Below are 21,395 nucleotides of genomic sequence, written 5' to 3'. Positions count from 1 at the left end.
GTGTGTGGGCAGCTGTGCTTCCTCTACTTTCTGAGGAAAAATAAAGTGAAACATTTTCTTGAGAATATGTTTTTAAACGATCGTTTTGCTCAAAGTCAACCTTTTGTGATATATTTATTTCAAATACAGCACTGTAGTGTGGTTCATGATCACTTGGTGTCGTTATAATGACAGAAAAATATTACCCATGTTTTCGTCACAGCCACTAGACCCATCCCCTTTCTCCTCAAACCATCACGGACCGAGCCTTTGACGCGAACAGCTTGAACATACAATTTACCTTATATCTCATCTCCTCTCGTGCTCTGTGGGAAAAAGGTTGGATTATGAAAACGAATGTGACGGAAAGACTGGACGTTATTGTACGGATATAGCCTTTTGACAGATTTTGTATTATTTTTATTTTCATTCGCGTCATGGAACAAAGGGGATGTCTGACGTGGAGAGAGCGGACACAGTGGATGGTCTACGTGATGGTTTTGTTCACGGTTTGTGGCAGAGTTTCAGCACAAGTCCGATATTCCGTCGCTGAGGAAGTGAAAGAAGGAACTGCTGTTGGAAATATTGCGAAGGATTTGGGTCTCGATAAGACCACGCTGAAGGAGAGGGGGTACCGCATTGTCTACAGCTCGACAGAGCCTCCTTTTCGAGTGAATCAGAACGATGGTGTCTTGTATGTGAACCGTAAAATTGACAGAGAGGAAACGTGCGACCGAAGCAAGGTCTGTGTCATCGAATTAAAAACTGTACTAGAAAACCCACTGGAGGTCCACTACGTAGCCGTGGACATTCTGGATGTAAACGACCACGCACCGATCTTTCCTGAAAGTGAGAATATGTTAGAGATTTATGAATCTGCATTACCGGGAGCAAGATTTCAGTTACAAGCTGCGCGTGATGCTGATAGTGGTTTATTATCCGTTCAGCAGTATAAGTTGAGTCACAATGAACATTTTCGTTTGGAGGTGAAAGATCGCGGCGAGGACCGTAAAACTCCCAGTTTAGTTCTACAAAAACCCCTGGATAGAGAATCCGTTAAGACCCATGTGTTACTTCTGACAGCCACTGACGGAGGTAAACCTCCACGCTCCGGTAACATGACAATAAATGTGGATGTCTCTGATGTTAATGATAACCCCCCGGTTTTCACAAAAGATTCATATAATGTAAATCTAAAAGAAAATTCTCCACTTGGAACGACTGTTATTCTGGTTAATGCAACAGATATGGATGAAGGTTTAAACGGTGAAGTTGTATATTCATTTGGAAAAGACGTGGATGCACGAGCACGTGCACGTTTCGATTTAAATCCGGTGACTGGAGTCATTACTGTGGCAGGGGCCATAGATTTTGAAGACAGTGGCAGATATGAAATTGATATACAGGCATCAGACAAAGGCGCAGCGCCACTGACAACAGACAAAACCGTCATTATACACATTATTGACGTTAACGACAACGCACCAGAGATTGAGGTGACATCTTTTTCACGTGCGATCCCGGAAGATTCTAAACCAGGAACCACAGTGGCGTTGATTAGTGTTAAAGACGCAGATTCTGGTCTCAATGGAAAAGTGTTGTGTCATATAAGTCAAGATCTTCCTTTTCTGCTCGCTCCTTCTTTACAAAACAACATGTATTCTCTAGTAACCAAGTTGCTTTTGGATCGAGAGAAGCAATCGCAATATAATGTAACCATCGTCGCCAGAGACGCAGGCGAACCATCCCTGTCATCAGATAAAACTATAAGAATTGTTGTGTCAGATGTGAATGACAACAGACCCGAGTTTTCTCAGAACCCATATACGTTCTACATAACCGAGAACAACAGCCCAGGCACGTCTATTTTATCAGTGTCAGCCCGTGATGTTGACGAGGGAAGTAATGCGCTGATTTCATATCAAATTTTGAGGGACAGGAGAGAAGACAACCTATTCAGCTCTTTTCTAAACATCAACTCAGAGAACGGAGACATCACTGCACTAAAAAGTTTCGACTTTGAAACAGTGAAAACTTTCCAGTTCCACGTTGTTGCGTCAGACTCCGGAACTCCGTCACTGAGCAGCAACGTCACAGTGAACGTGTTCATTCTGGATCAGAACGACAACGCTCCAGTCATCCTGTATCCAGTCAGCTCCAACGGTTCTGCTGAAGGTGTGGAGGAGATTCCCCGCAATGTGAACGCAGGACACTTGGTGACTAAAGTCAGAGCCTATGACGCTGATATAGGATATAACGGCTGGTTACTGTTTTCACTGCAGGAAGTTACTGACCACAGTCTCTTTGGTTTGGACCGCTATACAGGACAGATCAGAACACTTCGCTCATTCACAGAGACAGACGAGGCTGAGCACAAGCTGCTCATACTGGTCAAAGACAATGGGAACGTGTCACTCTCAGCAACAGCTACTGTCATTGTCAAAGTCGTGGAGCCCAAAGAAGCTTTTGCAGCTGCTGATGTTAAAAGCTCAACAAAAGCAGATGAGGACAGTAACGTGACTTTTTACCTGATGATAACTGTGGGCTCAGTTTCAGCTCTTTTTCTCGTCAGTATCATCGTACTGATTTCAATGCAGTGCTCAAAGTCCACAGACTACACTTCTAAATATCTGCCAGAGCCTAATTATGATGGGACACTGTGTCACAGCATCCAGTACAGATCTGGAGACAAACGCTACATGTTAGTTGGACCCAGGATGAGTATAGGATCTACTATAGCCCCAGGAAGCCATGCCAATACACTAATGCTGCCTGACAGGAGGGGGATATCTGGAGAGGTAAGATTATATTTAAAGTAACTGATAATAACATGTATATTTCTTGGGGGGGAAAGAGCATAGAATCTTTTCAGTAAGGATTTCATTATTTAGACTTCTACTGATTGAAGCTCTCTTCATTGTGCTTGGTAGTGATGAACCACTGTGCTTTTTGGTTGTGGTGCACTGTCACGTTTTGGATTCCATATTTTCTAGACGTGGTTGTTTTATGTGTTGCTGTATGTACTGCCCTCTGTGACCCCATTCAAAGTGTGAATGAATAAGTCTGATAAAATGGCTTTTATCATTTAAACTGATATGAAAACTGAAATACTACACTCTCATTCCAGACAAAACGTCACAGCAGATCTGTTTTATCTGTTCATATGAATGTATAGGCATGTTTCGTCTTGGTTTATATGAAAACTACAATTTGTGCAAACAACCATCTGAACGCCTGGTGTCAGTGTAGCTCAGCAATTCCGTGCTTTTGGCCGCACTTTACGTCACGAGCTCTCTTCGAATCAAGCACTTGCATTTATCTATAACAGAAACGCTTTCGTGTGCTCCACATCGCAATTGTCAGTAGTCCGTTTTAGTTGCTGTATTTTTTTTTTGTAAAACAGACGGGTGCATCTTTCAGGACCATGGCACTGCGTCTGTGATTCCATACGACACGTTTAATGGACTGTTGTTTGTCATATTCAAGTCATGGAACAAAGAGGACAATGCAGATCGTCGAGGAAACGGTGCTGGTTTTCCCTCATGGTGGTTTTGGACGTTTTATGGAGCGGAGCTTTTGCGCAGATCAGATATTCGATATCCGAAGAGGTTGAAGATGGAACTGTGGTCGGGAATATAGCGAAAGATTTGGGACTAGATAAGAGTGCGCTAAAAGACAGAGGATATCGCATTGTCACAAGCTCGGCTGAACCCCTTTTTCAGGTTAATCAAAATGATGGCGTCCTGTATGTGAAGAGAAGGATAGATAGGGAGGAGGTGTGCGAACGCACCAGCCCGTGTTTGATCCAGCTGAAAACCGTGCTAGAGAACCCGCTGGAGATTCACTATGTGGCGGTGGAAATACTCGACATGAACGACCACTCGCCGGTTTTTCCAGAGAAAGAAAAGCGGCTCGAGATTTCCGAGTCGGCTCTGGCGGGGGCGAGATTTCAACTGCAAGCGGCCCGCGACCCCGACGTAGGCCAGTTTTCCATTCAGCAATACAGACTCAGTCATAACGAGTATTTCAGGGTAGAAGTCAAGGATCGAGGCGAGGACCGAAAAATGCCATTTTTAGTTCTTCAGAAGCAGCTGGATAGAGAAGCAGTAGGGAAACACAAGCTACGACTCACGGCCGTGGATGGAGGAAAACCGGTGAAGTCTGGTAATATAGACATAATTGTGGACGTCCTTGATGTTAATGACAACTCGCCCGTGTTCACAAAGGAGCTGTATTCCGCTACTCTTAAAGAAAACGTTCCTGTTGGCACCGTAGTGATTCAGGTGAATGCAACTGATTCAGACCAGGGTGCAAACAGCGAAATAATATATTCTTTTGGTAACGAAGCTGATTTGAAATTAATGGATTTATTCAGTATCGATCCAAACACTGGTGAGATTCAAGTAACAGGTCCGATAGATTTTGAGAAGAGCAAAAGTTATGAAATTGATATTCAGGCGTCCGATAAAGGACCAGTTCCATTAACAACGGACAAAAGTGTAACAATAACTGTTATTGATGTTAATGATAATGCTCCCGAGATAGAGGTGACTTCGTTTTCCAGCTCCATCAAGGAGGATTCAAAAATAGGAACGACAGTTGCCCTCATTAGTGTCCGTGATTTAGACTCTGGAATCAACGGTAAAATAATTTGCTCGATCAAAGAAGATGTTCCCTTCACTTTGTCTCCATCGTTGCAAGAAAAAATGTACGCTGTTGTCACCAGGTCACAGCTGGACAGGGAAGTTATCTCTCAATATGACGTCACCATTACTGCGAAAGATACGGGCGAACCTTCGTTTTTAACAGAAAAGACCATAAGCATCGTTGTATCAGATGTGAATGACAACAGTCCAGAGTTTTCATCAAGCCCCTACACGTTTTATATCACTGAGAATAACAGCCCCGCAGCCTCAGTGTTTTCAGTAAAAGCCTCTGATCGAGACGAAGGCGACAATGCTCTTGTTTCGTATCATATTTTAAGAGATGTAAGCGGGAATAAACTGTCCTCGTTTTTAAACATTAACCCTGAGAACGGAGACATCATGGCGCTAAAAAGTTTCGACTTTGAAACACTGAAAACTTTCCAGTTCCACGTTGTTGCGTCAGACTCTGGAACTCCGTCACTGAGCAGCAACGTCACTGTGCACGTGTTCATTCTGGATCAGAACGACAACGCTCCAGTCATCCTGTATCCAGTCAGCTCCAACGGTTCTGCTGAAGGTGTGGAGGAGATTCCCCGCAATGTGAACGCTGGACACTTGGTGACTAAAGTCAGAGCCTATGACGCTGATATAGGATATAACGGCTGGTTACTGTTTTCACTGCAGGAAGTTACTGACCACAGTCTCTTTGGTTTGGACCGCTATACAGGACAGATCAGAACACTTCGCTCATTCACAGAGACAGACGAGGCTGAGCACAAACTGCTCATACTGGTCAAAGACAATGGGAACGTGTCCCTCTCAGCAACAGCTACTGTCATTGTCAAAGTCGTGGAGCCTAAAGAGGCTTTTGCAGCTTCTGATGTGAAAAGCTCAACAAAAGCTGATGAGGACAATAACGTGACTTTTTACCTGATGATAACTGTGGGCTCAGTTTCAGCTCTTTTTCTCGTCAGTATCATCGTGCTGATTTCAATGCAGTGCTCAAAGTCCACAGACTACACTTCTAAATATCTACCAGAGCCTAATTATGATGGGACACTGTGTCATAGCATCCAGTACAGATCTGGAGACAAACGCTACATGTTAGTTGGACCCAGGATGAGTATAGGATCTACTATAGCCCCAGGAAGCCATGCCAATACACTAATGCTGCCTGACAGGAGAGGGACATCTGGAGAGGTAAGATTGATTCAAGCAATTGTATGTTCGTTTCGAATTTACTTGACATCAAGCACTATATGTTGCTGTGGTCTGTAAATGTTTTTGTCATCATTTGAGGCAAACTTGCATGTTTATCAACAATTGCAAAGTTTCATCTAAAATATTTTTGTTTAATACGCTTCTACATATTTTACATTCTCACTGTCCATGTTTTTTTATCCATTTCCCACACTTTTTTGAAAATGCATTTACAGGGATTGTTTGATTTTTGCAAATAATGTAGAGTAGTTCGTTTAGATTAGGGCAATCATTGTGGCATTGGTACCAGCTCTTGCAGTTTAAAAGTCATTTTATATCTCACATTGGTTGCACAATACCCAATTTATAGCAGATGGGGTGATGCTTGATAAAAACCTGAGGCATATTTCCTGGTATGTTAGCTTATATGATTGTGTGCTGTGCTCCTTATTGGAGCTGTGGTATTTAAGGACTTCAGTAAAGAAGTAAAGAAGGACCAAAATGTCAAAACTGGTTCATCAACGTTGTCACTGCTTTTAAAAGTCATATCGTACTTTACTGGTTCTTCAATAGTGTAATGTCCGTCTTCACAACCCATATTCTGAATTCCAACATACATCTAAAACTGTATCTGTTACTATCCTACTGGCAAGTCATATAGTTTATAGTGCATTCCAGTTAATGTCGCTTGAGTGAACTACAGTCATTTTCCATGGTTCTGAAAATGTTTGGCCACGTTTTCAGTCATTCTTATTTCCTCTGCTTTCCTTGCATAGACAGGTTTTGTCGCATGGTGTCAGTGTAATGTTAAATTCAACATTACAGGGGCTTTTCCTCTTTGCATTTAGGTTCCGCCTCTTGATGAAATTTACATTTGAACATGAGCTTGTTCGGTTCGCATTGTCCGCCACCATTTCTGGCTGTGTAGGCAGAGACTGGACATGTATATGTATCGACGGTTTGGAATCTATTTTTAAAACGTGGTTATTTTCCTTGCGATGGATTAACGCTGATTTCGGGTTTAACCATGGAACAAAGAAGATGCAGGCCACGAAGGGCGCGTGGATGTTTGGTCAGCTGTGTGGTTGCGGTGCTTTTTTGGAGCGGAACATCAGCGCAAATACGCTATTCAATCAACGAGGAAGTAAACGAAGGAACTGTGGTCGGAAACATCGCAAACGATCTTGGATTAGATAAGAGCACGCTGAGAGAGAGGAAGTATCGCATTGTTTCCAGTAACGCGGATCCTCTTTTCCACGTAAATCAGAACGATGGCATCCTGTATGTGAGCCGGAAGATTGACAGAGAGGAGGTGTGTGCGCAGATCAGTACGTGTTTAATTAATCTAAAAACCGTGTTAGAAAATCCACTGGAGGTGCACTATGTGGGAGTGGAGGTGCTGGATATAAATGATCATTCTCCCAGTTTCTCAGACAAAGAAAAAACGTTGGAGATGTTCGAGTCTGTGTTACCCGGGGTGCGCACTCCTCTAGAACCCGCACGAGATCCAGACGGTGGAGGATTTTCTATTCAACAATATAGACTCAGCCCAAACGACCACTTCCGTTTGGAAGTTAAGGATAAGGGAGAAGATGGTAAAATACCAATTTTAATTGTGCAAAAATCTTTGGATAGGGAGGCAGCAGAAAGTCACTCATTAGTGCTGACTGCCCTGGATGGAGGAAAACCTCCGAAATCTGGTGAAATGAATATACTAGTAAAAGTTTTAGATATAAATGATAATGCTCCTGTTTTCAATAAAGGGATTTATTCTGTGATGCTCGATGAAAATACTCCAGTCGGGAAAACAGTTATACGAGTGAACGCAACCGATTTAGATGAAGGACCAAATGGAGATGTCATTTATTCATTTAGCACTATTGTTAACCGTAGGTCTTTAAACCTTTTTGACATAGATCCATCTACAGGCGAAATAATTGTGAAAGGTTTAATTGACTATGAAGGGAAAGACAAACATGAGATTGAAATCCAAGCATCAGATAAAGGTCTTGCTCCTCTATCGACTCAAAAAAGTGTAATTATCAAGATAGTTGATGTGAATGACAATGCACCTGAGATTGAGGTCACCTCTTTTTCGAGCTCTATCCCTGAAGACTCCAGACCTGGAACTACAGTTGCTCTTATCAGTGTAAATGACTTGGACTCTGGTCTTAATGGAAAAGTTATTTGCTCCATAGTTGAGAATGTTCCTTTTACTTTATCACCATCTTTACAAGATAAGATGTATTCATTAGTAACCAAATCCCCTCTGGACAGAGAGAAACTGTCATATTATGAGTTGACCATAACTGCAAAAGACGCTGGTCAACCTCCATTATCGTCTGAGAAGACAATAAGTGTTGTGGTGTCAGATGTGAATGACAACAGTCCACAGTTTTCAATGAGCCCCTATACTTTCTATGTGACAGAGAGTAACAATCCAGGCACCTCTGTGTTTTCTGTCAAAGCTTTTGATGCGGATGAGAATGAGAATGCACATATTTCTTATCACATTCTCAGAGAAAGAAGTGAAGATAATAAACTGACTTCATTTCTAAATATTAACTCTGAGAACGGAGACATCATGGCTCTAAAAAGTTTTGACTTTGAAACGGTGAAAACTTTCCAGTTCCACGTTGTTGCGTCAGATTCTGGAACTCCGTCACTGAGCAGCAACGTCACAGTGAACGTGTTCATTCTGGATCAGAACGACAACGCTCCAGTCATCCTGTATCCAGTCAGCTCCAACGGTTCTGCTGAAGGTGTGGAGGAGATTCCCCGCAATGTGAACGCTGGACACTTGGTGACTAAAGTCAGAGCCTATGACGCTGATATAGGATATAACGGCTGGTTACTGTTTTCACTGCAGGAAGTTACTGACCACAGTCTCTTTGGTTTGGACCGCTATACAGGACAGATCAGAACACTTCGCTCATTCACAGAGACAGACGAGGCTGAGCACAAGCTGCTCATACTGGTCAAAGACAATGGGAACGTGTCACTCTCAGCAACAGCTACTGTCATTGTAAAAGTTGTGGAGCCCAAAGAAGCTTTTGCAGCTTCTGATGTGAAAAGTTCATCAAAAGCAGAGGAGGACAATAATGTGACTTTTTACCTGATGATAACTGTGGGCTCAGTTTCAGCTCTTTTTCTCGTCAGTATCATCGTGCTGATTTCAATGCAGTGCTCAAAGTCCACAGACTACACTTCTAAATATCTACCAGAGCCTAATTATGATGGGACACTGTGTCACAGCATCCAGTACAGATCTGGAGACAAACGCTACATGTTAGTTGGACCCAGGATGAGTATAGGATCTACTATAGTCCCAGGAAGCCATGCCAACACACTAATGCTGCCTGACAGGAGAGGGACATCTGGAGAGGTAAGATTAATTCAGTGGAAATTGCGAGGTGAAAAACGATTTGTCTGCAAAAAACTTTGTCTCATGGAGTTAGACTTTGCATAATATGGCTTTGGATTGTCGGGTTCTGATCTTTCATAGCAATTACAGCTTCATGTCCCTTTTTGCACAAAGTTTTGACGGCAATTTTGGTTGGTTTTAGTGTCATTCTTCATGAATATCTTCATTAACGCTTTCAGATAAAGGTGAGGAATAAACATTTGAGTTTGTTCTTTGCACAGTTTCACTTATGGGAGTTTATACAAGTTTTCTGTTGTAATAATGAAATCCTTTGTGCAGAGTTAACACATATGTTCGCATTTCAGGTGAAAAAACGTTTTATATTTAATAGTTTGTAAACAATTAATACTTGGATTTGAACCCTGATATGAAATTAATACGGAGGTTTAAATAGTTTCTGTCGCTGGCCATGGTGCTGAACGTCAGAGCTCAGATTAAACACCGTGTTCTTAAACTGTAGACATGATGTGAACCATTGACTGACTCTGTCCCCCTGTGTTGACTCATACCACTGGATGTTATGATTTGAATATATTTGTTGGTGTTATGTAGACTCGTGAAAACATTTGAGAAGCTTTTCTCTTCATTGTTATAAACGATTTGCTGTGCTGACAGAGAGCAGTCACTACAAATCTATTTCACTGAACTCGCTATTTGTGGACTCTTTCGTTGCAAAAAAACATTCTACAATAGGGTACCAATGTTTTTTTGATTCTTGCTGCAAGAATTTTAATCGCATGGTGTCAGTGTAACATCAAAAAGGAGCCCGGCACGAGCACGTCATCGTGTCGCTCCGGTTCCACCTCTTTCGGGAGTCCTCCAGCCGATGCAGTCGTTTCTGAGCTTATACCGCTGCTTTTGTAAAAACTGTTCCCCATCATGTCTGTCGTTGTTGGAAGAGGATGAACATTTTTACACGCGTAAGAGTTGGATGTGGCCAATTTAACGAAGTGATCGCTTGTCTGACGGATTGTTGACGGATACGCGTGTAACGATGGAACAAAGAAGACGAGACGGGCGATGGGCGCATGGATGCTTGGTTAGCTGCCTGGCTGCGGTGCTTTTGTGGAGCGTGGCCGCGGCGCAAATCCGCTATTCAGTCCGAGAGGAGGTAAAAGAAGGAACTGTGGTCGGAAACGTCGCAAAAGATCTTGGATTAGATAAGAACACGCTGAGAGAGAGGAAGTATCGCATTGTTTCCAGTAACGCGGATCCTCTTTTCCATGTAAATCAGAACGATGGCATCCTGTATGTGAGCCGGAAGATTGACAGAGAGGAGGTGTGTGCGCAGATCAGTACGTGTTTAATCAATCTAAAAACCGTGTTAGAAAATCCACTGGAGGTGCACTATGTGGGAGTGGAGGTGCTGGATATAAATGATCATTCTCCGAGTTTCCCAGATGAAGACAAAACGTTGGAGATTCCAGAGACTGTGTTACCCGGAGTACGTATTCCTCTGCAACCCGCACGAGATCCAGATGGTGGAGCATTTTCTGTTCAGCAATATAGACTCAGCCAAAACGAACACTTCCGCCTGGAAGTTAAGGATAAGGGGGAAGATGGTAAAATACCCATTTTAATTGTGCAAAAATCTTTGGATAGGGAGGCAGCAGAAAGTCACTCATTAGTGCTGACTGCCCTGGATGGAGGAAAACCTCCGAAATCCGGTGAAATGAATATACTAGTAAAAGTTTTAGATATAAATGATAATGCTCCTGTTTTCTCTCAGGATGTTTATTCTGTGATGCTCGATGAGAATGCCCCCATCGGAAAAACCGTCACACAAGTGAATGCAACTGATGTAGACGATGGTCCTGGTGGAGAGGTAGTTTTTTCATTTAGCAGTATCGTTAATCATAGGTTGTTGCAGCTTTTTGATATCAATCCATCCACAGGTGAAATAATTGTGAAAGGTTTAATAGACTATGAGGAGAAAGACAAACATGAGATTGACATACAGGCATCAGATAAAGGTATTGCTCCTCTATCAACACAAAAAAGTGTAATTATAAAGATAGTTGATGTGAATGACAATGCACCTGAGATTGAGGTCACCTCTTTTTCGAGCTCTATCCCTGAAGACTCCAGACCTGGAACTACAGTTGCTCTTATCAGTGTAAATGACTTGGACTCTGGTCTTAATGGAAAAGTTATTTGCTCCATTGATGAGAATGTTCCTTTCACTTTATCACCGTCTTTACAAGATAAGATGTATTCATTAGTAACCAAATCCCCTCTGGACAGAGAGAAACTGTCACATTATGAGTTGACCATAACTGCAAAAGACGCTGGTCAACCTCCATTATCGTCTGAGAAGACAATAAGTGTTGTGTTGTCAGATGTGAACGACAACAGTCCTCAGTTTTCACTGAGCCCCTATACTTTCTATGTGACAGAGAGTAACAATCCAGGCACCTCTGTGTTTTCTGTCAAAGCTTTTGATGCTGATGAGAATGAAAATGCACATATTTCTTATCAGATTCTCAGAGAAAGAAATGAAGATAACAAACTGACCTCATTTCTCAATATTAACTCTGAGAATGGAGACATCATGGCTTTAAAAAGTTTTGACTTTGAATCACTGAAAACTTTCCAGTTCCACATTGTTGCCTCAGATTCAGGAACTCCGTCACTGAGCAGCAACGTCACAGTGAACGTGTTCATTCTGGATCAGAACGACAACGCTCCAGTCATCCTGTATCCAGTTAGCTCCAACGGTTCTGCTGAAGGTGTGGAGGAGATTCCCCGCAATGTGAACGCTGGACACTTGGTGACTAAAGTGAGAGCCTATGACGCTGATATAGGATATAACGGCTGGTTACTGTTTTCACTGCAGGAAGTTACTGACCACAGTCTCTTTGGTTTGGACCGCTATACAGGACAGATCAGAACACTTCGCTCATTCACAGAGACAGACGAGGCTGAGCACAAGCTGCTCATACTGGTCAAAGACAATGGGAACGTGTCACTCTCAGCAACAGCTACTGTCATCGTCAAAGTTGTGGAGCCCAAAGAAGCTTTTGCAGCTTCTGATGTGAAAAGCTCATCAAAAGCAGAGGAGGACAGTAATGTGACTTTTTACCTGATGATAACTGTGGGCTCAGTTTCCGCTCTTTTTCTCGTCAGTATCATCGTGCTGATTTCAATGCAGTGCTCAAAGTCCACAGACTACACTTCTAAATATCTGCCAGAGCCTAATTATGATGGGACACTGTGTCACAGCATCCAGTACAGATCTGGAGACAAACGCTACATGTTAGTTGGACCCAGGATGAGTATAGGATCTACTATAGCCCCAGGAAGCCATGCCAACACACTAATGCTGCCTGACAGGAGAGGGATATCTGGAGAGGTAAGATCACACGATTGGAAATTGTGAGGTGACTAAATGTGCTCTCTGTCTGCAAAACATCCGCTATGTCTCAGTGAGCAAGATCTTGCATAACATGGCTTTGGATTTGCCGGCTTTGGTTTTCCCTGTCAGTTATGATATCATGTGCCTTTTGGACCAAGTTTTGGCCACACTATTGATTTTTGTAGTCTCCGTCTTAGTTAATATCAAAATGAACGCTTTCAAGTAGAGGTGAGGATTTTAGTATTGAGCTCTATATCTACACGGTGTCACTTCAGGATGTTTTTACATGTGCAATTGTTATAATGTAATTCCCTTTTGCAAAGTTAACCATGTATATGGTCACAATTCCACTGAAAGAACATTTTAGATTTCATAGGTTTGTTAACAATTCAATTTGAAATGAAGACTATCATCAAATAGAGGTGGACCAACCCAGTCTCATCAGAAAATGTTCAATGGTAACGTTGGTCCACTTGGACAGACGTTACCATCTCACAATCTGGCCTCTCAGATTGTGAGATGGTAACATTTAGTCCTCCCATTGTTTTGCATTGGCGTGTTCTCACGTCACGTGACTCTCAAGCTCCCGTCTGCGTAGAGGAAAACATGGCGGAGATTCCTTGTTTTTTCAGATAAAAATATAATTTTGTAACTTAGTTTGGGCATAAAAATACATTCTGACACCATTTCTAGCGAGAAATGTGGTCTTTGCTTCCACAGTCTTCAGCCAGTTCGTGCTTATGATAAATATTTTAATAGTTATCACGCATGTTTTTATCGTTGCTATGATGGTTGCCATGGCACCACGGGCGCAGCTTGGTGTTTAAATCACAGTCCCTGCGTGGTGTCCTTCAGTGATCGTGAATGTTATTCATGTTATATAATAGTAATATTTGAGGCTAGATTACATCTCTAATGAGAAGGATCATGCGAGTCTGTTTATACCGAGGCCGGCCCGAGTGCGCGACCGGCCCGAGTCCGCGAGCCGAGCGGCCCGAGCGGCGCGAGCCGAGCGGCCCGAGTGCGCGAGCGGACCGAGTGCGCGAGCGGACATGACGTGTGGCTGTCGTAAAAACCCTATTTGTAAACAACCAGCCCTTTAACTCGGGGCTGCGTCATAAACACGGCGCGCTTGGAAGACCACGATGTCATCTTCCTTCTGTCAGGTAAGTAGTTTATTGTTTTTAAAGATCGTTACGATCTAGGTTTACAGTCCGAGTGCGGAGAGAGTCCGTCAATCCACACTATGGACGCTGTTCATCAGCTAATACGCCATTGTTAGCCACATGCTTCAGCCCACGGTAGCCTGTGCTACCTGGGAGGTGAATACATGGTTGTTGAAAGCAGTTCAAGACGCTTAGCTCATCATTGAGGGACGCTACAATATAAATATAAACATGAATTTGATTTATGAATGCTTTAGATTAATAAGGAGTGTATTTGTCTACCATTACTCCACAATATCAGGTCAATGTGGTTTAATGTATAGTATGCACTATGACAATAATGTTTCCATGTTATGGAGTTGCGATTCATTTTATAAAACAATTGCTATGTTCTGTTTTTTAATCAAGGAGGATCCAAGTGAAGCTACAGGAGTTTCATTAACGTCAACAACTTGGACCAAACAGTTTGTTTTGCTTGATGAAGAGCAGGAAGGGCAGCCTGGAGAGAAAGAGAAGCCGGGTTGAGCCCACTACCATCATCCACGTACCACGAGGAAGATGAGGGAGAGAAATGATCCTACCATTAAAGAGGTACTTTTAAGTTACATACCAGAAAAAACATTTTATATAATTTGCCAAATATACATTTTTATTAAATCCCCAAAGTACACTTGCTGAAATACAAGTTAATATCACACTGAAAGAATTTTGATCAATCATGCTTCCCTGCTGTGATTGTTTAACTAGGAAAACAACTTTTTCCACAGGAAGGCAAGTAAATTTAAGGAATACATGTGCAAAGTTTTCCTCTGTTATGTATAATGATGACCCCCATCAAACATAATGTTAGCAATATTTACACCTTTTAATTTATACTGATTATTTCTGTCTACATGTGTGAATTTGCCTTCATTAGTTTCAGAAAAGAGCGATGATGTATCGATCAGTGGGCGGCAGCACGAGACTCCGCAAACTAGTCTGTAAGCAAAGCAGACGAAGGCATCGAGGTTGCGGCCTGCCATCATTGTTATTTTGCTTAAGGGACTGAATATGTTTCATGTAGAAATATTAGCATTTCCCTTATATCTACCAAAACTGCTTGTTTCACAGACTGCAGTTTTGTTTTGATCCGATGTGGTGTGCAAATACAACCGTATCTGCAATGGGTTGTGGGGCATTAACATTTGTAACTCTAATTTTGTTTTGACAGACTGTGAAAAGAACGTTGAGAACATCACCACTCTACAGGAAGACACAGTCCAGTAATGGGTGTCAGAAGTTCAGTAGTGAACGACAGGTACTGTGGAAAAATATGTGTCATTGTTGTACAATGTCCTTTGACTCTGTTTAAACAAGGTCAACACAAAAAGGTTTGATTGTAAACTGATATCGGTATGAATTCATGTTATTCTCCTCGTCAAAAGAAACAAACAATCCAAATTACCTGCAGAAAGCCCTTGATGGACGCTTCAGCTGCATCGTCAGACTGGTGAGACAGCAAGATGCCAACTTTAATGCCAATTTATTTGTGTAACATTCTGTGACCAAATGTATAGATAACTTTTTGTAGATTGTAAAAATAGATAACCCATTTATTACAAAAAAACTACACTAGAATTATCGCACTGCGTTGTATGACTCCGCTAACCAGAGCAGTGTCCGTCTACATATTTCTACATATTTTCTCTCATATAAATGACACTGTATCTCTTGACAACTGAAACCATAAGATGAGGTCAGTGTGGCCTTGACCTTTTTACTTTAAGACAAATACAAAGTTAGACAATCCGAAAACATGCAGTTATGCCTCCGGCGACTCGCTATTGCAGAGGCATTAAAACCGTAGTGTAGTAGATTGGATTTTATTGGTGTTACATTGGACATCTTGTATGGGTACACCAAAAAATATATTTGGTTTCACATTCTAGATGGCAATAAGCAGAGTCATCAACTCAGGAAAAATATTTCTGTAGAAAAGAAAGCCTTGTATGTGTGTATGTATACATACACACAAACGCACAATTGAGACGTTTTTGTCTTTTATCATATATTCTCAGGCAGTACTGATGCATTTACTGAGACGGGACGTGAGGGCCTACTCTGCGTGCTCAGAGTTCAAGCCCAGCAGGCTGCAGCGGGCCTGACATATTCTGGAACAGCAGCACAGTCTTTGGATGACTCCTCTGAAGATGAAAACATGGCGAGGTACTTCTCCACTGATGAAGAACTGTGAGGGCTGTGATTAGCTACACTCTCTTGCTACAAGGCTACTCATGCTACTCCCTGGCAGCCTTAGGAAGGCATTAGCTTGCTGTGTGGTAGCTGTTAGCTTCAGCATTTTTAGTTTTTAGTGGCCTGTCTGACGTTTATGTTAAAAAAAAATCAGAGGGAACCATCTTCATAATTTAACACTATGGTTTGTTTGTGTCCTTCAGTTCTTCTCAAGAGAAGCAGTACAGGTGTGCCTCAGCTCCACGGTCCCTCCTGCAGCCTCCGCTCCTGATGCTAACCTCATGTCTCCATCACACCAAGCAGCAGACCTGGATTGACAGACCTTTCTCCAGAGCTGCCCCCTCCCTCTGAAACCCCCCTCTCCAAAACACTATTTGTGTAGTTTTTAAAGTATTTTTTGCATGAGAATTGTTGATCATAACATTTCCAGCAGATGCCTTAATATAATGTTTGTGCACAATAAATGACATTGATCATAACATAATGGTATTTCCTTGCACTTCTACACCATGATATTGTCAGATAAGATGCTGATTACATTAAAGCAGTGAATGCTCTGCTTTAAGCAACATAAACACACAATGATTCAATGGATCTGAAGTAGAATGGGCACATTACATTCTGTAGAGAATGCCTCAGTTATGGAAGTCAGAAAATAACTTTCTTTATCTGAGGTTCCAGTCATTTATAGTCACAGCAAAGCACACAGGTCTGGTTGTCTAAGTGGCGCCCATATCATATTGTTTAAGATGTGTAACATCAAGTTTGTGTTTCAGTGCAAAATTAGTCATTAGTCAAGAGTTCACCTTCTTCTTTACACTAAAATTAGGTGACCCAGATGTTTCACAATGCAATCTGATAAGGTCTTATGAGAAACATTCTTAACATTAAAGAAATCAACACAGAGGATAGCAATATCTGTTTGACTTTAATCCGTAGCTGATAATCAGCGGCCTGACTTATTCAAACACATTAATACTACAATGAATAAGGCAGGGGTTTTCCATCAGAAATCATTTCTGGGACATTAATTTAAAAGATCTCCAGTATAAGCAAATGTATTCTAAAATTGGTTTATATCCAAGTGTGAGGCTGTCCTGGCACATGGAAATAAGATATATATATATTGTTTGTATTAGCTTTCCCTCAGTTTAGTACTTGCACTTCTTGAAAAGCTCTATATAAATAAGATGTATTAATGTTTATACATTGCCCTCTAGTATATGTTTTCCTAAAAGTCACTGTAGATACAGAAATAACAGTATGGTTCAGGTGACAGTAAGTGGAAGCTGAAGGTAATTTCCATGTGCTCAAGAGAAACATAACGTGACGATATAGTTGATTTCTGATAGAAGGCCCTGCCTCATTCATTGTAGTATTAATGTGTTTGAATAAGTCAGGCTGCCGATTACCAGCTACTGATTAAAGTCAAACAGATATTGCTATCCTCTGTGTTGATTTCTTTAATGTTAAGAATGTTTCTCATAAGACCTTATCAGATTGCATTGTGAAACATCTGGGTCACCTAATCTTAGTGTAAACAAGATGGTGAACTCTTGACTAATGACTAATTTTGCACTGAAACACAAACTTGATGTTACACATCTTAAACAATGATATGGGCGCCACTTAGACAACCAGACCTGTGTGCTTTGCTGTGACTATAAATGGCTGGAACCTCAGATAAAGAAAGTTATTTTCTGACTTCCATAACTGAGGCATTCTCTACAGAATGTAATGTGCCCATTCTACTTCAGATCCATTGAATCATTGTGTGTTTATGTTGCTTAAAGCAGAGCATTCACTGCTTTAATGTAATCAGCATCTTATCTGACAATATCATGGTGTAGAAGTGCAAGGAAATACCATTATGTTATGATCAATGTCATTTATTGTGCACAAACATTATATTAAGGCATCTGCTGGAAATGTTATGATCAACAATTCTCATGCAAAAAATACTTTAAAAACTACACAAATAGTGTTTTGGAGAGGGGGGTTTCAGAGGGAGGGGGCAGCTCTGGAGAAAGGTCTGTCAATCCAGGTCTGCTGCTTGGTGTGATGGAGACATGAGGTTAGCATCAGGAGCGGAGGCTGCAGGAGGGACCGTGGAGCTGAGGCACACCTGTACTGCTTCTCTTGAGAAGAACTGAAGGACACAAACAAACCATAGTGTTAAATTATGAAGATGGTTCCCTCTGATTTTTTTTTAACATAAACGTCAGACAGGCCACTAAAAACTAAAAATGCTGAAGCTAACAGCTACCACACAGCAAGCTAATGCCTTCCTAAGGCTGCCAGGGAGTAGCATGAGTAGCATTGTAGCAAGAGAGTGTAGCTAATCACAGCCCTCACAGTTCTTCATCAGTGGAGAAGTACCTCGCCATGTTTTCATCTTCAGAGGAGTCATCCAAAGACTGTGCTGCTGTTCCAGAATATGTCAGGCCCGCTGCAGCCTGCTGGGCTTGAACTCTGAGCACGCAGAGTAGGCCCTCACGTCCCCTCTCAGTAAATGCATCAGTACTGCCTGAGAATATATGATAAAAGACAAAAACGTCTCAATTGTGCGTTTGTGTGTATGTATACATACACACATACAAGGCTTTCTTTTCTACAGAAATATTTTTCCTGAGTTGATGACTCTGCTTATTGCCATCTAGAATGTGAAACCAAATATATTTTTTGGTGTACCCATACAAGATGTCCAATGTAACACCAATAAAATCCAATCTACTACACTACGGTTTTAATGCCTCTGCAATAGCGAGTCGCCGGAGGCATAACTGCATGTTTTCGGATTGTCTAACTTTGTATTTGTCTTAAAGTAAAAAGGTCAAGGCCACACTGACCTCATCTTATGGTTTCAGTTGTCAAGAGATACAGTGTCATTTATATGAGAGAAAATATGTAGAAATATGTAGACGGACACTGCTCTGGTTAGCGGAGTCATACAACGCAGTGCGATAATTCTAGTGTAGTTTTTTTGTAATAAATGGGTTATCTATTTTTACAATCTACAAAAAGTTATCTATACATTTGGTCACAGAATGTTACACAAATAAATTGGCATTAAAGTTGGCATCTTGCTGTCTCACCAGTCTGACGATGCAGCTGAAGCGTCCATCAAGGGCTTTCTGCAGGTAATTTGGATTGTTTGTTTCTTTTGACGAGGAGAATAACATGAATTCATACCGATATCAGTTTACAATCAAACCTTTTTGTGTTGACCTTGTTTAAACAGAGTCAAAGGACATTGTACAACAATGACACACATTTTCCCACAGTACCTGTCGTTCACTACTGAACTTCTGACACCCATTACTGGACTGTGTCTTCCTGTAGAGTGGTGATGTTCTCAACGTTCTTTTCACAGTCTGTCAAAACAAAATTAGAGTTACAAATGTTAATGCCCCACAACCCATTGCTGATACGGTTGTATTTGCACACCACATCGGATCAAAACAAAACTGCAGTCTGTGAAACAAGCAGTTTTGGTAGATATAAGGGAAATGCTAATATTTCTGCATGAAACATATTCAGTCCCTTAAGCAAAAATAACAATGATGGCAGGCCGCAACCTCGATGCCTTCGTCTGCTTTGCTTACAGACTACTTTGCGGAGTCTCGTGCTGCCGCCCACTGATTGATACATCATCGCTCTTTTCTGAAACTAATGAAGGCAAATTCACACATGTAGACAGAAATAATCAGTATAAATTAAAAGGTGTAAATATTGCTAACATTATGTTTGATGGGGGTCATCATTATACATAACAGAGGAAAACTTTGCACATGTATTCCTTAAATTTACTTGCCTTCCTGTGGAAAAAGTTGTTTTCCTAGTTAAACAATCACAGCAGGGAAGCATGATTGATCAAAATTCTTTCAGTGTGATATTAACTTGTATTTCAGCAAGTGTACTTTGGGGATTTAATAAAAATGTATATTTGGCAAATTATATAAAATGTTTTTTCTGGTATGTAACTTAAAAGTACCTCTTTAATGGTAGGATCATTTCTCTCCCTCATCTTCCTCGTGGTACGTGGATGATGGTAGTGGGCTCAACCCGGCTTCTCTTTCTCTCCAGGCTGCCCTTCCTGCTCTTCATCAAGCAAAACAAACTGTTTGGTCCAAGTTGTTGACGTTAATGAAACTCCTGTAGCTTCACTTGGATCCTCCTTGATTAAAAAACAGAACATAGCAATTGTTTTATAAAATGAATCGCAACTCCATAACATGGAAACATTATTGTCATAGTGCATACTATACATTAAACCAAATTGACCTGATATTGTGGAGTAATGGTAGACAAATACACTCCTTATTAATCTAAAGCATTCATAAATCAAATTCATGTTTATATTTATATTGTAGCGTCCCTCAATGATGAGCTAAGCGTCTTGAACTGCTTTCAACAACCATGTATTCACCTCCCAGGTAGCACAGGCTACCGTGGGCTGAAGCATGTGGCTAACAATGGCGTATTAGCTGATGAACAGCGTCCATAGTGTGGATTGACGGACTCTCTCCGCACTCGGACTGTAAACCTAGATCGTAACGATCTTTAAAAACAATAAACTACTTACCTGACAGAAGGAAGATGACATCGTGGTCTTCCAAGCGCGCCGTGTTTATGACGCAGCCCCGAGTTAAAGGGCTGGTTGTTTACAAATAGGGTTTTTACGACAGCCACACGTCATGTCCGCTCGCGCGCTCGGGCCGCTCGCGCGCTCGGGCCGCTCGGGCCGCTCGGCTCGCGGACTCGGGCCGGTCGCGCACTCGGGCCGGCCTCGGTATAAACAGACTCGCATGATCCTTCTCATTAGAGATGTAATCTAGCCTCAAATATTACTATTATATAACATGAATAACATTCACGATCACTGAAGGACACCACGCAGGGACTGTGATTTAAACACCAAGCTGCGCCCGTGGTGCCATGGCAACCATCATAGCAACGATAAAAACATGCGTGATAACTATTAAAATATTTATCATAAGCACGAACTGGCTGAAGACTGTGGAAGCAAAGACCACATTTCTCGCTAGAAATGGTGTCAGAATGTATTTTTATGCCCAAACTAAGTTACAAAATTATATTTTTATCTGAAAAGACAAGGAATCTCCGCCATGTTTTCCTCTCCGCAGACGGGAGCTTGAGAGTCACGTGACGTGAGAACACGCCAATGCAAAACAATGGGAGGACTAAATGTTACCATCTCACAATCTGGCCTCTCAGATTGTGAGATGGTAACGTCGGTCCAAGTGGACCAACGTTGCCATTGAACATTTTCTGATGAGACTGGGTTGGGTGGACAGACCTAAATTCAGTTGGTTTGGTCGCTGACCATGGTGCTGAATGTGAAAGCTTAGATTACCCACAGTGGTCATAAA

The 21,395-nt window shown here is 41.7% G+C and overlaps 3 protein-coding genes and 1 long non-coding RNA gene across 5 annotated transcripts in view; 3 read left to right on the top strand and 1 right to left on the bottom strand.

Annotated features, from left to right (window-relative positions):
* Positions 1 to 243: 243 nt before the first annotated feature.
* LOC128446183 (protocadherin alpha-C2) overlaps positions 244 to 21,395 on the top strand; it is a 150,794-nt gene continuing 129,642 nt past the window's right edge. Inside the window, exon 1 of the mRNA XM_053429154.1 lies at positions 244 to 2,777. Coding sequence (XP_053285129.1) covers positions 417 to 2,777 — 2,361 coding nt within the window. The 5' untranslated portion in view covers positions 244 to 416. The remainder of the gene's footprint in view (positions 2,778 to 21,395) is intronic.
* LOC128446359 (fat-like cadherin-related tumor suppressor homolog) lies at positions 3,311 to 10,091 on the top strand. Its single transcript, XM_053429377.1, has 4 exons — positions 3,311 to 5,846; positions 6,754 to 9,238; positions 9,429 to 9,434; positions 10,012 to 10,091. The coding sequence occupies exons 1-4, from the start codon at positions 3,468 to 3,470 to the stop codon at positions 10,089 to 10,091; spliced, it is 4,950 nt and encodes a 1,649-aa protein (XP_053285352.1). The 5' UTR covers positions 3,311 to 3,467.
* LOC128446190 (protocadherin alpha-8-like) lies at positions 10,244 to 13,788 on the top strand (the record flags this gene model as incomplete). The annotated part of the gene is made up of 2 exons (XM_053429173.1): positions 10,244 to 12,601; positions 13,771 to 13,788. Coding segments are annotated over exons 1-2 (2,376 nt in total), but the record flags the coding sequence as incomplete, so codon positions are not given.
* On the bottom strand, positions 17,896 to 20,717 carry LOC128446191 (uncharacterized). 2 transcript variants are annotated; one of them, XR_008339557.1, is made up of 6 exons: positions 20,588 to 20,717; positions 19,997 to 20,179; positions 19,290 to 19,376; positions 19,098 to 19,162; positions 18,382 to 18,529; positions 17,896 to 18,151 (listed from the first exon to the last, which is right to left on the bottom strand). It is a non-coding gene; the product is annotated as an uncharacterized LOC128446191 (long non-coding RNA). The 2 variants fall into 2 exon arrangements; XR_008339556.1 differs by having other exon boundaries at positions 19,098 to 19,376.

This window comes from Pleuronectes platessa, chromosome 8, assembly GCF_947347685.1.
Source record: "Pleuronectes platessa chromosome 8, fPlePla1.1, whole genome shotgun sequence".
NCBI lineage: Eukaryota > Metazoa > Chordata > Actinopteri > Pleuronectiformes > Pleuronectidae > Pleuronectes > Pleuronectes platessa.
This window is presented reverse-complemented; position numbering and strand designations above follow the sequence as displayed.